This window comes from Elephantulus edwardii, unplaced genomic scaffold, assembly GCF_000299155.1.
Source record: "Elephantulus edwardii isolate Elephantulus edwardi_28Jun2011 unplaced genomic scaffold, EleEdw1.0 scaffold00268, whole genome shotgun sequence".
Lineage (NCBI taxonomy): Eukaryota > Metazoa > Chordata > Mammalia > Macroscelidea > Macroscelididae > Elephantulus > Elephantulus edwardii.
In genome coordinates, this window is record NW_006400018.1 from 1,448,581 (window position 1) to 1,463,551 (window position 14,971).

At 58.7% G+C, this 14,971-nt stretch overlaps 1 protein-coding gene across 1 annotated transcript in view; it reads right to left on the bottom strand.

Annotated features, from left to right (window-relative positions):
• DAGLA (diacylglycerol lipase, alpha) overlaps positions 1–14,971 on the bottom strand; it is a 28,474-nt gene that overhangs the window by 7,892 nt on the left and 5,611 nt on the right. Inside the window, exons 5-12 of the mRNA XM_006899835.1 lie at positions 10,776–10,863; positions 8,427–8,561; positions 7,898–7,975; positions 5,678–5,802; positions 1,247–1,400; positions 743–826; positions 575–652; positions 190–270 (exon numbers count right to left, since the gene is read on the bottom strand). Coding sequence (XP_006899897.1) covers positions 190–270; positions 575–652; positions 743–826; positions 1,247–1,400; positions 5,678–5,802; positions 7,898–7,975; positions 8,427–8,561; positions 10,776–10,863 — 823 coding nt within the window. The remainder of the gene's footprint in view (positions 1–189; positions 271–574; positions 653–742; positions 827–1,246; positions 1,401–5,677; positions 5,803–7,897; positions 7,976–8,426; positions 8,562–10,775; positions 10,864–14,971) is intronic.

Consider the following 14,971-nt stretch of genomic DNA (forward strand, 5'->3'; position numbering starts at 1 on the left):
GCACGAGGGGCTGGGGCACGAGGGGCTGGGGCACTGGCAGGTGCATGAGGGGCTGGGGCACGAGTTGAACACCCCAGGAGAAGCTGAGTCAGAGAGCAAAGGACCTGTCTGGGGCCAGCTCTGTCTACCCTACTGCCCCTGCTGCCCAGGGGGAAGGAGAGCAGGGGTGCAGCGTGGAGAGAGCCTCACCAGGTCCCGTCCGAAGGCCTGGGACAGGACCATCTCCTGCTCCAGCTTCTTCTTGATGTACTCAGCCGACAGCACCATGCCCTGGCGGAGGGGAGAAGACGCTCAGCGTGAGGGGTGCACTGCAGAACCACAGATCCACAGCTCACAACCACAGCCCGTTTGTCCCCAGTGACCCTCGCATCCTGGGGCTGGTGTGCAAGTTAATCACATCATTTCCACTTTACAGATAAGAAGACAGACTGGGGGTGGGGGGTTCTGTCTGATCTTCTAAGCTGCCTCTTTGGGCCTGTCCATGGCTCTGGGACCAGGCCCAGGCGAGCCAGCAGGTGGAGGGAATCTCAGCTCTAGGCTCTGTTTGCTGATGGGGTAGGAGGGGAGGGGCTACCTTGTGTCCCAGCCAGGTCCCACGGTGGCCCTCCACCGGGAGCCGCTCAGCGTCACCAGTCAGGTCAGTGAGGGCGTCCTGAGAGAGTGAAAAGGGACAGTGGAGGGAAGGCTGAGGGAACCATGAGGGTGACCCTAGATGGGGCTGGGGGAGCCAGGGGCAGCATACCTTGGGGGACAAGGTACCCCGGATGCTGATCACCACCTTCTTCTTGTCGTGGTCCACGGCCACATAGAAAGGGGTTTCGTAGACCTAGAAGGGAGGACCTATGAGCCTGAGTGGCCCCTGGAAGGGTCCATGCGGGTCCCTTTTCTGGCCAGGATGTCTCCCAGGCCCAGACCCCCCTCCCCAATGTCCACAAGGCTGACAACAGTGTGGAAGCCTTCTGGTCCTAGCACATGACATTCTAGGCCCTCCCAGAGCAGCCTCTCTCCTCCGCCTCCTAGCCCTGTCCGACCCTCAGTGACACTGGCCTGTAGGGCCCTGATGGACTGCTGTCCCCAGCCTCAGGGCAGCCTCACCATCCCTGCCCTTGTCATCCCTTCACCAGGCCCAGCTCTGCCTGCTTCCTGCAGCCAGCAGGGTGGGACCAGATGGGGGAACTGCCCCCACCTCAGCCCAGGGCGCCTGTCCCCTCCGAGGGCCTGCAGGGCAACGCTGCCCACTGCTCACCGCATCGTGGCACGAGGTGTAGACGATGTCCACGGCTGTCATGTTCTCGTCCAGGAAGTGGCGCCGGATGGCGATGGCGTTGCACCCACAGCAATTGTCTTCCTCGATGGTGACTCCCGGGGCAAACCTCGGCCGGGCTGGGCACAGGCAGCACCTGGGTGGGAGACGGCACCGCGCTCTATTCCTCCAAAATCACCCTGGTGATTCCTTTCCAGCCAATCCACTGCCCGGTCCAACTTGTGTCCCCTCCTGACCGCTCAGCGGGCCCCTCCCTCCACCGAGAAGAGAGCCTTTCTTTCAGGCAAAAGACCCTTCTTGTTTGAGAAGTGGTCTGAGTTCACCCAGAGACCTCTTGGAAGAAAGTCTTGGCAATCCACTTGCGAAAGCTCCACTACTGGCGACCCCATGGAGCCCAGGGCTAGGACGATGCACATGGGTCCTCTAACCCACGCCTGGACGGCAGCCAGGAGGAACGCGTGCTAACGGAGCTGCTGTGGACTTGACCCTGACCTCCAGACACTCATGTTGCGGCTGGCCGCTGCTGAGTTGACCTTGTGAACAAAAGATCTGAACCCTGGCCTGTGCCACCGCATCACCTCGCCCACGTGAGCCCGTCGCTGCCGTCACCAGGCCAGTCCACCTCCCTGGGGGGCTTCCTCACTTTCACTGACCCTCCGCTTTCCAGGCTTTTTCTTTTCCAAGGAACAGCCTTTCCTAGCAACACGTCCAAAGGATGAGAGACGCAGTGTCGCCATCTTTGCTGCCAAGGAGCACTCTGGTTGCACTCTCCCCCAGACACACCTGTTTGTTCTTTTGGCAGCTTGAGGGCTATCCAGACATTTACACCCAACACTTACGTTCACCAGGACCACGGCCTGTCCGGGACAGCACCGGGTGTAACTGCCGCCCTGGCCTGCTCCCCCAGCCCCTGGCTCCCCACACACACCCGTCAGCGGCTCAGCGGACACCTGGAGCCATGCCCCCCCCGCCCGCCCCTGATCCTCACACGCACGTCCACCTGGTCAGCACATGGGCTCTGCTGTCAGCTCAGCACCAGCTGCCCTGCTGTGTCCCTGACCTCTGCCTCCTCCTCCTGGTCCAGACCACCAGGCACGTCCTGCTCTGAGGGGCTGAGAGGACAGCTCAAGGGCAGGGACCCCCTCTGTCTTGTCCACAGCTGTCTCTGCGGCACTGAAAACGTTACCCCAGACAACACCCCCCCAAAAAAACCCCCAAAACTGAACCCACTGCCAATGAGTCCACTGCAACTCAGAATGGCAGTTAAAACATTTGGCTGCTAACCAAAGGACTGGCGGTTCAAGCCCACCAGCCACTCCGCAGGAACGAGATGAGGAAGTCTGCTTGTGTAAATGTTTACAGAAAACCTTGGAGACCTTACAGGGCAGCTCCACTCTGTCCACCAGCATTGCTATGAGTCACCAGACACCCGGGAGGATCCAAGTGGAGGGAGTGTTTGTTTCTTTCTGACTAGGAACCAGTGAGGGGGTGCAGCTGCTCCTCTGGCCACCAGAGGGAGGCAGCGCCCAGCACATGGTGGCAGCACCGGCCTGAGCACAGGTGACCCCGCTGGTCGGCTCTGGGGACAGCGGCGGTTCATTAGGATCTTGGGTTTCAGGGATGCTGAGAGATGGACCCTCACTCAGGGAAGCACCTGCTAGCCTGTCACACACTTTCCAAGAGTGGAGAAAGTTCAGGATTGAGTCAAGTTCAGGGGCCACTGGGCCTGGGGTGAGGGGACAGTCAGGAGCACCAGGTCTCGATGGCCGCTCCCATGGTCAAGTCAGGGGACTGAGAAGTCCTCAGACAGCTGCCTCTGTTGGCCCTGAGGACGAGGCAGGGACAGCACAGTCAGGAGACAAGGGATCTGGGTTTGAATCCTGCTGTGTCACAAGTAGCTCTGGAGTTGCTGTGGTTAAGGCATTCTTTTACTATTATTATTATTATTAATTTTAATGACAATTTATAGAGACTTTGGTATTCTACTGTTTAAAAAACAAGGTCAGCGGTTTGAGTCCACCCTCCACGGCCTGGGAGCAAGATAGGGAGCCTCCTTAAGATGAGCCTCGAGAGACTGGCCAGGTCTTCTCTGCTCTCTGCTAAGGCACAATCGACTCGATGGCCGTGGATCTGGGTGGCCGTGCTGATTCTGCAGGCCGAGAGGCACCAAGTTCCTACTCCTGTAAGAGTGGGCACTGACAAGGGTGGACGGCAACATCGGACACCAGATGCAGAAAGGTGGGGTACAGAGACCCTGCTGTCCCTCCCTCTGGTGACAGGGCTGCCTAGGGGTCAGGGAGCTGAACGGGTCACTGACATTTCTGGGGGCAACGGTTCCCCATGAGGAGGCTGCCAGAAGGGATGGGATGATGGGGAGCCTGGTGCCCATCTGGCCTGTGGCAGGGCCTCCTGTGCCCAGGGGAAAGCTGAACAGGTGAAGACCCTAGAACGAAGCCAGGCGGCAGCCAGCACCTGGGATCCTGCGCCGCACTGTGTGGGCGGCTGCTGGATGGGTGCCAGGCCCTCTGACCCCAGTGAGCAGGCCCGGACAGCCTGGTGGTGATCCTCCTGCCTGCCTCCTCTCCGCGACACGGGAGGTCTCCCAGGTCTCCCATGAGGACCACTGGGCCCTTGATGAGTCTCAGGTCTGTCCTCTCTCACCACTACATCAAAGTCCAACACAGCAAAGTCTAAACACAGCACCCCTCCAGCGTGCAGGGAGCCCTAGAAAGCCCAGCCTCGCACAATGAGGAAGCCCCGGGGCTGTCGGGAGTGGGGCGGGGCAGGGCAGGGCAAGGCAGGGCCCTGGACACTTGGAAAAGCTTCTTAGCCCAGAGGGGTCTGAAGTATGTCATCTGTGTGAGGACTGGTGGTGACGGGAGGGTGTGGTGCCGTGTTCCTCTCTGCTCGTCCATGGGGGGGGGACGGTGGGACAACGTCCCAACACTGCCCAGTATGACCAAGCCAGTGCTTCAAGCCAGTTCATTCCTGCTCGACCCTCTGCTGAGAAGGTCCATTACCGCCCAGAACAGAACCTGCAGTTTCACAAGACCCTCAGGCAATTCTTCCGTGGTGTCTATGGCCGGTTCACCCGGGGGTCTCGCAGGTCCCCCACCTCTGCAGGCTCTGGGTTGGATGTGCGTACTCTCAGCGGGAAGGGGGCTGGGGTGAACCGGTTCCGTGCCCTGACCCAGATGGGAGGTGGCAGGGAGGAGGGACTGGGGGAGGGGTGGCTGCTGGGCTCCGGGGACAGGGTTGCGAGGACCCTGGCTCCTGCCCAACGTGTCAGCTTTGCCAGAGGACACGAGCCCAGGGAGCTGTCCTCCTTCTGCCTGCGTGGGTAGCGGGCGGCCACTGAGGACAGGAGGGGCCTTCAGTGGAGCAGGGTGCCCCATCTGGCCCGTTTAGGATGGCTGGGTCCCTGCCTGGGGCCTTTCCTCGACCTTTACTGCCAATGGTGGAGCCTCGGATTAAGGGTCTCCTTGGTGCCCCTCCAAGGGGGCTGGGCTGACTTCTTCCCGCCTGCTCAGACAGGCAGAGCCTGGGGCAGCCTGGAGAGGAGGAGGTGGGGACAGACGGGCGGTGGGAGCAAAGAATGGGGAAGACGCCGCAGGGACAGACACTGTGCAGAATCTCATTCAGTCCTCCCAGAGACTTCCCATTTTACAGATAAAGGAAAAAAAAGCCTCAAACCCCAACAACTTAGAACCATCCCAGGTTTCCATTAGCAGGAAGATGAAGAAACACACTCTGGTATAATTGTACAATGAAGCAAATAAAAACTGGGCTACTAAAATATGCAAAACTATGGACAAATCTAAAAATACATTATGACGAGTGAGTATAACTAGACATAAAAATGTGCTTACTATTGGATTCATTTGTAAGAAATTCTAGAATAGGAAAAACTAACCTATGGTTGTAGAAATCAGAGGAGTGGTTGCTCCTGGGGGGTCAGATATTGCCTGGGAAGTAATATGGGGGACTCTTGTGGGGTAAGAGAATGTTCTATAGCTTGCTATGTATTTATTTTTTTTTTTACTTTTAAATTTTTTTAATTTTATAAAATTTATTGAAAAGCTTTAATTGTAAAAATTTATTGAAAAGCTTTAAAGTTGTCGCTATGTATTTATTAAATTGACTAGACGGGGAAAATATATATATTTGGGCCAGAAAAAAAAAAAAGAAAGAAACTGAGGCCCAATTTGCTCAAGGCTGCAAGCGACAAAGTGTAAACTGAGACCCCCAACCAGGTGGCTCGGCGGTGCTCCCCCTCCACGGCTCCGGGCCCACGCAGCCCCAGGCCCACGCAGCCCCAGGCCCACGCAGCCCCAGGCCCACGCAGCCCCAGGCCCACGCAGCCCCAGGCCCACGCAGCCCCAGGCTCACGCAGCGGTGGGCAGGGGTACTTACGAGCAGGAGCGAGCCAGCTGGCAGAGGCCGCAGGCCGGCTTCCGCATCAGGTACATGGGCCAGCCGTAGGCCGCCAGGGCGAAGAGCATGTAGTAGCAGACCTCTTTGTACCGGATCATCTCTTGCTGGAAGACACGAGGCAGAGGCGTCCTTCACCCACTGCCCTCGCCACCCGCAACCTCGCAACCCAGAAGGATGAGGCACCCCCCCAACCTCGCGAAGCCCCATGCGTCCAGTGGGGAGGGGCTGCCGTGTGGTGGGGCCCCGGCCCGGGAGGCGTCCTGGCTCCTCCAGACGATAATTGCATTTCCCTAATTATCTCCATGCAACCAGGGCGATGATCCTCCTGGGGCCTGTCCTGTTGCTCCACTCTCAGAATTAATGATTTGGGGACAGAAAAACACTCCAAGGCTAGATCGATTTCTTTGCCTGCTTTTCCTGGGAAGAGAAAGAGGCTGTGGAGGGGCTCCAGGCAGCTTCACCCCCTCCCCAGCGGGCCCAGAGGGGCGTCTGCTGCAGGGAGCGGCTGAGCTCCAGAGGCCCGGGTGCAGCCTGGTGTCCAAGCCGGGCAGGCCTGGGGACCCAGGACAAGCTGCCCCTCATCCCAGTCTCTGGCTGCAGACACAGGACCTTCCAGTCAGGGGTGTCATGGAATCACCAGACTCCCGGGCAGCTGGCAGGGTGGGCCACCTTCGGGGAGATCCAGTCTCTCCAGAGAAAGGCGCCAGATTGAGACCAAAAGTGTCTGCGGCCGAGTGGCCGGTGTGGACACACAAGTCGTCCTCTTGTATGATGGGCGGGAGCGAGGACATACAGGTGACCAGCCTAAGTGAAGAGGTTTCTCATCCAAGGGCCCCTGGGCACCCGAGGTTCCCTGCAATGAGGCGGAATTAACCACCTTGTAAAAGTTAACGAGGGTGATTAGTCAGCGCGTGAAGTGAAATAGGTGTCTTAATCAGGGCCCAGAGGGGTGGCAGCGCCCCAGCCGCTGTCTCTGCTCTTGAGGAACGAGCTGGAGAAGGTAATTACCCTCCTCTTGCAGGGGCGGCTCAGGCGGGGCAGGCGGCGTCTGCCAGGGGGCAAACACGAGCCGGGGCCCTGGCACCTGCTGCCTTGGTCTGGGCGCCAGGGAGAGTGGTGGTTAGGAAGACCTGGGGCAGGAAACGGGCTGGCTTGGGGCTTGGGCTGTGGGGATGGCTGTTCCTCAGATGGGGTGCAAATGCAGGAGGGTTAGGCTCCTCTAACAGAGCCGGGTGCGCAGACAATCCCTTCGAGCAGCTTCTGGCTGGCCCTGGCCATGTCCTTCCGGGCACTGTGCTGGGAGCTGGGCGCAGGACGGCTTGTCCAGCCCACCCCCATTCTGTGCAGAAGGGCCAGGTTAGGGTTTCTTTCCTAATTTTAAAAAATTTTCTTTTTTTACATTATTATTATTATTATTTTGTGTGTGTGTGTTCCATCAAATCAAATCTGACAGGTACAGGAGGAGATCGCCCCTCCTTCTCCAGCAGAGCATCTGGTGGATTTGAACCATAGGCCTCTGGGATTGCAGTGCAGCTTCTTGCAGCTTCTTGCCACTAGGCCACCAGAGCTCCCTTAGAAGGGCCAGGGTAGTTTTACAGATGAGGGGACAGGCTTGGAGGGATGAAGGCCCTCTCTAGGTTGTGACTCTAGGCGGCAGGGCTGATACACATGGGTTTGTTTTCTGGGTGCACAGGGCTGGAAGTGGGGTTCCCCTGCCCCTGCCTCCTAAAGGCACTGGAACTCTAAAAAGGCTGGGGAGCCAAGAGATTTGTCCTGTGCACAGCCACACAGCCTCAGGTGGTGGTTGGTGGTTGTTAGGTGTCATCGAGTCGAGTACGACTCACAGAGATGCTAGGAACAAAAGATCTGAACCCTGTTCTATCCTGTGCCATCTTCACACTTCCTGACGCATGTGAGCCCACTGCAGCAGTTACCGTGTCTCAGAAAGCCAGGACCAAACAGGCCAGCTAGACCAGCTGGGGAGGGGGGTTCACGGGATGTGGAGACACCGTGGGCAGGGGGTGACTGGAGAGGGACTCTAGAGAGCCGAGGAGACACGGCAAGGATAAGTGGGGCTGGAGCCCAGGGTGGGGGCAGCTGGTAGGTGGTCTGCTCATGCGATTCTGCAGACAGACAAAGACCAGGGTGTGCTGGGGGGAGGGCGATGTGGCCGAGGCCCCGCTGGGGTCTGTGACTCACCGAGTTTTTGAGGTCGAGGTACTTGGTGTTCCTGGTCACCGGCATCCCAGACAGAAAGGCCAAGATGTCATTGTTTGCCTGGGAAGCGGGTGTGTGAGGATGAGCCCCGGCTTCCCTGGCGCCACCACCGGCCAGGGAGGCGCGATCAGGGCTCGAGAGCTGCCCAGAGGCCTGAGTCACCCAGAGAGGGTGCTGCTTTTAGTCACCCCCACCTCAGTCTCCCCAAACACTAAAGGTCTCATTTCTAATTGCTTCCCTGCTGCCTGAGCATCAAACCCCCAGGACAGGCTGTGCCTCAGTTCAGGCCAGGGGAGATGTAATGTGCACTGGATACTGCGCCCCCCTAGCTGGGGTTGAGGGACTGCGGTGTGGGGAGGAAACGGGCTCTGGTCTCAGGTTAGCACCACCCAGCAGCTCCAGGGCCCCGGGGGTGGTCACATGGGGCCTGGCCACGTGGTGGGACGGCTGGGGAAGGTGGTCCCTGGGTTCCCACAGGCTATGAGGCCCCAGGAAGGCCCTGGGTGCTCACCTCGTCCAGCACGGCGTTGCGCTTGGCCCGCTGCCTCTGCCGGAGCAGCACCAGGCCGGCGATGATGTCAGACGGCACAATGTCCAAGTCGCGGAAGAACTCAGCAAAGAGGTAGGCGATTTCCGAGTAGGCGTCCTGGCAGGTCCAGGGAGGTGGGCGATGGGGGCAGGCGGCAGGGGAGCAGGAGAGAGGAGGGGAGACCAGGCGTTAAATCCCCCGGGGCTGGCACTGAAGCCGTGGGTGCCTACCTCTGCCCGGCCCCCTGTGCGAGCTCACCTGGCACCTCTCAGCCCTGCGTGGCCTGTCCCAGGCTCCAGACCAGGCTCACCGGACCCAAGGGACAACCCTGCTCCCCACTCCAACTCTCGGCCTGCAGGGAGGGTCCTCTCTAGAGTCCTCACGGCATTCACCGTCTAGCACGTGAGATACCAAGATGGGCCACGTGCTGTCCTCTCGGCCCAGGCCTGGGAAGTCCCTACCTGCCCCTCTCCCTGACCACTGCTCTGAAGGAGACGCTGTCACGGAGCTTCCAGAAGCTCCTGACCATCCCGAGTGTCTCCTTCCAGCTGTGACCTTGGACGGGTCACCATCCCCAGTTCTGGCAACAGACGGTGGCTCTCGAGACTCCCAGACCTCCCACAGCCGCTCACAGGCGGCCAACACAGAGCCCTCCAAGACGTGCTGGGTGTAAGAAGGGTGTGACCTCAGGGCCACTGGCCTCCTGGCTTCTCCCAAGTCTCAGTCCTTGGGGACAGCGCATGCGTGGAGCCTTGAGGACAGTCCATGCGTGGAGCCTGGGACAGAACCTGTTCATAGACACGGTACCTCCCATCAAGCTGGGCTTCAGCACCCCCACCCCCGAAACACAAGAAAACAATCCAAGGTCCGTAAAGGTAATGCTGTGTGGGGTTAGCCTGGCCTTCGGCCACTCTGCTCCACCACCTGGCACAGCGAGAGCGAGAGCCCCATGTCCAGAGAGACAGAAGATTCTGCAAACACACCAATCCTGAAATTCAGGCTCAGATCTTTAAGAAGCAAGCACGGCTGACTGAAGCCGGCTTTGACTGGGCCTGACCCCTGGCCCATCAGCGTCTGGCCTCTGTGCTGGATTGTTTCAGAACCACTCTGTGGCTGCCCCAGGGGGTTCTGCCTTTTCCCTGGGCCCTGACACAGCCCCCAGCCCTGCGCCTGTCCAGCCCAGCCTCCACCTTGGCATGGCTGGCCGGGCCCAGGCCTGGGCTGTGACCCCACAGGCCCCCAGAGAGACCCAGCGGGTACTTCTGACCCCTGGGGGCCCAGGAAGGGGCTTTCACTTGCTACTTACTCTATGGTTCCCCAGGGGCTCTGTGGGAGAGCCCCTCAAGGCCTTCCTGTGGCTATCACTGGGGGGCGCTCTATGGCCCAGTTTTGAGAGGCAGCCTCCTGCCTTATAGACTGTACCCCTAACTAGCTGAGGGCCGTGAGAAGGCACAATGCCCTGGCCTGATCTGTAAGATAACGGTGGGGCTGGAGGACCCTGAGGCCCCCCTGCCCATGCTCCCACTCCTAGTGACCTCTCTACAGCTCGGTCACAGGCCTGCTGGTCCCACCGGTCACTGATGGCTGTGCTAAGAGCTTCACACACAAAGTTCCAGAAGTCCCTTGCAGCTCCCCTTCCAGATTATTCTGCTCTCTGAGCCTTGGTGACGCAGTGCTAACAAGGGGCTGCTAATGGAAAGGCCAGCAGTTCGAGTCCACCCGTTTACCAGTTTGAATCAGGAGAAAGAAAGGCACTCTCCCCCTGGAGACCCAACTCGAGGGTAATGGGTTTGGTTTGAGTTCAGGGTGTCTAGTGCTAAGACGCTGCACTGCCAATCCAACAGGAACGTGGTTCGAACCCACCAGCTGCTCTATGGAAGAAAGAAGGGCAGTCTCCTCCTGTGTGATTTACGGCCTCTGAAAACCTGCTGGAGGGTCAGCTGTAGGTTGGTTCCAAGTTGATAATACTTAACAACTGTGTCTTAGGTCGCCTGATGTCTGAGCTTCCCTGCTCTCAGAGAGGTGTATAAGAGTCACAGGCCACAGCTGTCCCCCTGGTAAAAGCAAGGGGTTGGCTATCTCACAGGCTGAAGGGGGTGTTGGTCATCCTAGAACCAGTCCTGAAGTGAGCGGATCTGTCAGCCTGCCCCAGGCTGACCACTGGCCGTGGGTGATCCCCCTGCACGAGGCTGTCCCCTGGCCGTGGATGGTCCCCCTGCCCCAGGCTGTCCCCTGGCCGTGGATGGTCCCCCTGCCCCAGGCTGTCCCCTGGCCGTGGATGGTCCCCCTGCCCCAGGCTGTCCCCTGGCAGGAGCCCTGCCCAGCACTTACTGACTGGGAGTCCTTGGTCCGCGTGCAGCACAGGAACACCTTGAGCCGGCGGGACCAGCTCGTGGCCTGGCCCTCCTCTAGGCGGTGCCTGCAATGGGAGAGAGGGATCAGAGGTCTGGCTCAGGTGCAGCTGAACAGGGAGGTCTGTTCCAGGGCCCATCACAGGACCTGGGGGAGAAGAGGAGGTGGGCTCAGCCACAGCTGTGACTAGTCGGCCTGCACGACATTCCAGGAGGTGTCTCCTGCTGCTGGGGTGCTGATGGCTGTGCTCCTTGGCTTTCGGCAGACTGAATCCAGGATGAGCACCAGCCTGGGAGTCCAAAGGGAGAGGCAAGGAGATACAGGTTTGTGCAGCACAGCCCTTGGACAGCACAGCCCTTCACAGCCCCTGGATGGCACAGTCCTTGGATGGCTCAGCCCCTGGACAGCACAGACCCTGCATGGCTCAACCCCGGATTGGCTCAGGCCCTGGACGGCACAGCTCCTGGATGGCATCACCCCTGGACGGCACAGCCCCTGGGATAGCTCAGCCCCTGGATGGCTCAACTCCGGGATGGCCCAGTCCCTGGACGGCACTGCCCATAGATAGCACAGCCATGAACAGTCCTGTCACACCTCTGAAAGGATCTGATCGAAGGTCCCTCGTTCCTCTGAGATGGTCCAGGGGCTTCCCCCTCATCTGCTGCCCCTGCCTACTCTCACCCCTGCCATAGGCCCCATGGGTCCTGCTATTCTAAATAGGGAGACAGTTATCCAGGACACTGGGGATCCCAAACCTCAAAGACAGAACGTTGTTCTACAGACCACTCCTCCCCCGCCAATTCTGGGCTCTGGGAAATCAGTGTGTTGTGCATAAATATCAGATCCAGCAGTGAGCTTATAAATGTCTAGATTGGGAAGGTTCTGGCGGCACATGCCCTCCTGCTAGCCCCTGGAGAGGCTGGTGCAGGGCGGTCAGCAGGGAAGGCAAAGGTGGCCCTCAAATGAGTCCGAGGCACTTAGTGTCCATCAGGAGTGACAGGCGGCCCTCCTTCCCGAGTCCTTGGCTCATTCCTGGAGCTAAGGGTGCCCCCCTCCCCACTCCCTGCTCCTCAAGGAGACACAAGGACGTGAGAAGCCTAGGCCTCAGGACAAAGGACTCCCAGTCAGGAGGGGCTCCGTAAAGAGAACCAGGGCCCACTCCCCAAGACCTGAAGAAGTAGGAGGAGCCCAGTTACCATCTGATCAACCTCCGATCAGAAACACAAGAGAAGATTCTGGACTAACAGAGAAAATAAAAGCAGAATAAAAGCCAAAATCCTAAGACCAGACCTGACTGACAGGTCTGATAGAGACTTGGTGGGACCCCTGAAGCCCCTTTGATCCCCTTGGAGCCTGGATCAGACCCCACCCCTAGGGTTACCTCCCAGTCGACCACCGCACAGGGTGGAACGTGCTCCCCAGGACGGCTAGCCACACGAGACCAACCCAGCTCAGAAGGCAGAAAGGCCAGGAAAGGATGAATGGAAACAGGAACCCAAGGAGGAAAGGGGTTGAGTGCCGCCACATTGAGGGTGCAGCCAATATCGCGGGACAAAATGTGCATAAACTGTTGGCTGGGAAGCCCACCTGTCCTGCAGGCGTCCACCCCCACCACAGGGACAAGAGCACCGAGAGGCCAGCTTTAGCCATTTAGACGGCACTCAGATCCGAAACCAATGATCCATCTGCCGACGGAGTGAAGGGTGAGCTGCCGAGGATAACACCCTCTGACCCTTTCTGGCTTTCACACTTTCCAGGGGCGTTTCCTGGTCTGATCCAAGTGCTGAGGCCGCACCTGCCTGCAGTACCCGTTACACACACCAGGGGGCAGAGGATCTCGGGAATCAGTGTGAAAAGCAGCCTTGGCCTCCAGCATCAGCCAGGGAGACCCACGTGCTCGGTCTGCACACAAAGTCCATGGTCCTCAGCACCCTCTGCTCTGTCCAGCGACTCCCCAGAGTGAGGGAGGGTAGACACACCAAGCTCCAAGGTCAACAGAGCAGTGGTGGGAATAACTCCCCAAAACCGGCCAGCTATCACTGGCACTAGAAGGGGCCATGGAATTGCCTCAACTCCCCAAAGGGCAATCAGCTCTCAGTGTGGACCCTCAGCGTGCTCAAGCTCCAACACTGCTGGCTGTTGGACTTGAAACGTCTCTTCTACAAGAAAGGCCTGCTGGCTTCTGAGCAGATGGGACAGAGTTGGTTTAACCAAGCCCCTTAAATCAGTCTGGGCCCCCAAGCCCCCCCAAAGGTGGGAGGCCCTGCCTCTTGTTTGCCTGCAGAATCACAAAACTGCAGGAAAGTTTTCTAGTTAGCAACCACACCGCCCCTGCCTGCAGCAAAGCCACCGCTGACCTGGGCCACAGAAGTAGTCACAGGCGGGGAGTGGGGACAAGGAGGGATGTTTTCTGGCACCCACGGATCTCAGAAGGCAGGTCTGGTGGGGAGGGGGTGTGTGCTCAGAATGAGTGAAGGGGTGGATGGCGGTGGCTGGCTGGAAGGAGGGACATGGCCTGGGGCCGAGGCTACGAGGGCCAGGAGGGGCTGATTTAGGCACGGCCGCAGGGTGGAGCTGATGTGGAAGATGTGAGGGGAGCTGAGGAAAGAGGTGCAGGAGGGTGGGATACGGAGCACCCCGCTCCTGGGGGAGGGCTCCTGCTCCAGACGCTCTGGGCTGGAGGAAGGAATGCCAGCCCTGTTGTCACCAGTGTGCCTTTGGGTAGGTGACCTGTCCTCTCCTGGACCCGGATCTTCACCTGCCAAACGGTACTGACCAGGACTGGCAAGAATATGAAACCACTGATATGGCAAGCTGGAAGGGCACCCTCTTCCCAAACAACCTGCCTCCGGAAACTCTATGAACTATGATAAATGTCGACAATGGTAGAGGGGCTTCAGGCCTTTTGTTCACAGGGTCGCTATGAGTCGTGCTGGGTCAGCTCCTGGCCGATGCATCTCATCCACAGCCGTGTGTCAGCCGCTGTGATGTTCAAGAGCTTCCCACAGAGCCCCCAGACTAGTGTGGGCCAGAAGGAAAGGCCGGGGCTCATGTCACACCCGGCCATCTCCGAGCCATTGTGCGACTGCGAAGCGCAGGCCTGAGGGGTATTTCATTCTCCTGTGAGGGGGGCTACTGTAGACTGGGGGCCAACTCAGCAGAGGTTAATAACTGTAATGGACTCACTGTCAGTCCTAAGGCCTAACTCACAGCAAGAGCTCAATAAACAGGCGTCTCCCTGGCCTGGACACCACCCTTCATCTTCTCTGCCACGCTACAGCATCCCCCCTTTTTTAAAATGGTGCAAAACTCAGGCAGTGCCTCCAGGAAGCCTTCCTTGATTAGCCTCTTCTAACCTCTGTGCAAGAAAGCTCTGGTGGCTGAGCGGTAAGGAATTGTGCTGCCAACCCAAAGGCACAGGGTTCAAATCCACCAGATACTCGGTGGGAGAAACCTGGGCAATTTCTTCCTGCGTAATTTTTGTCTTTTGCTCACTGGAGGGTGAGCTATGAGTCAGTCCCAACTCAACAGTACACAACAACAACAACAACAACAAAAACTGCCTCCTTACGAGGAGCCCTGGTGGCACAGTGGGTTACGGGCTGCGTTGTTAACTGAAAGATTGGTGGTCCAGACCCACCAGTCACCCCAGGAACGAAAGACAAGCAGTCTCTCAAGACTTAAATCCTCAAGGAACTGAGAGAGTCGAACCGCGGGGCAATCGGGTTCTGTAGAGACTTAGAACCTTAGGAACCTGGAAGGCCGCTCGTCGTATCAGGTCATCATCACACGGCAACCCAACTGGCCATCAGGGGGTGTGGCTTTGGGAATATCCTCAGTGCTACGGACAGTCTCCACAAACTCTCTTGAGGGTCGGCTGAAGAGTAATGAGACCAGATAAAGCCGGACCCGGCAGGGTTCAGACCATGTAGCCAAGGACACAGGGACAGGGTTCCACCTGACCAGGCCCAGGGCCCACAGAGGGCTGAAGTGCAGCGTGGAGGTGGGGAAACAGGGACGGGGTTCCACCTCTGACCAGACCCAGGCCCAGGCCCACGGCAGGCTGAAGCTAAACGTGGAAGTGTGGAGCCAGGAAACGGGACTTCACTTCTTCCCTCCAAACAAGCCACCAGGGGCCTGGCCTGGCCTGCCTGCCTCATGCCCCTCCCCGCCCC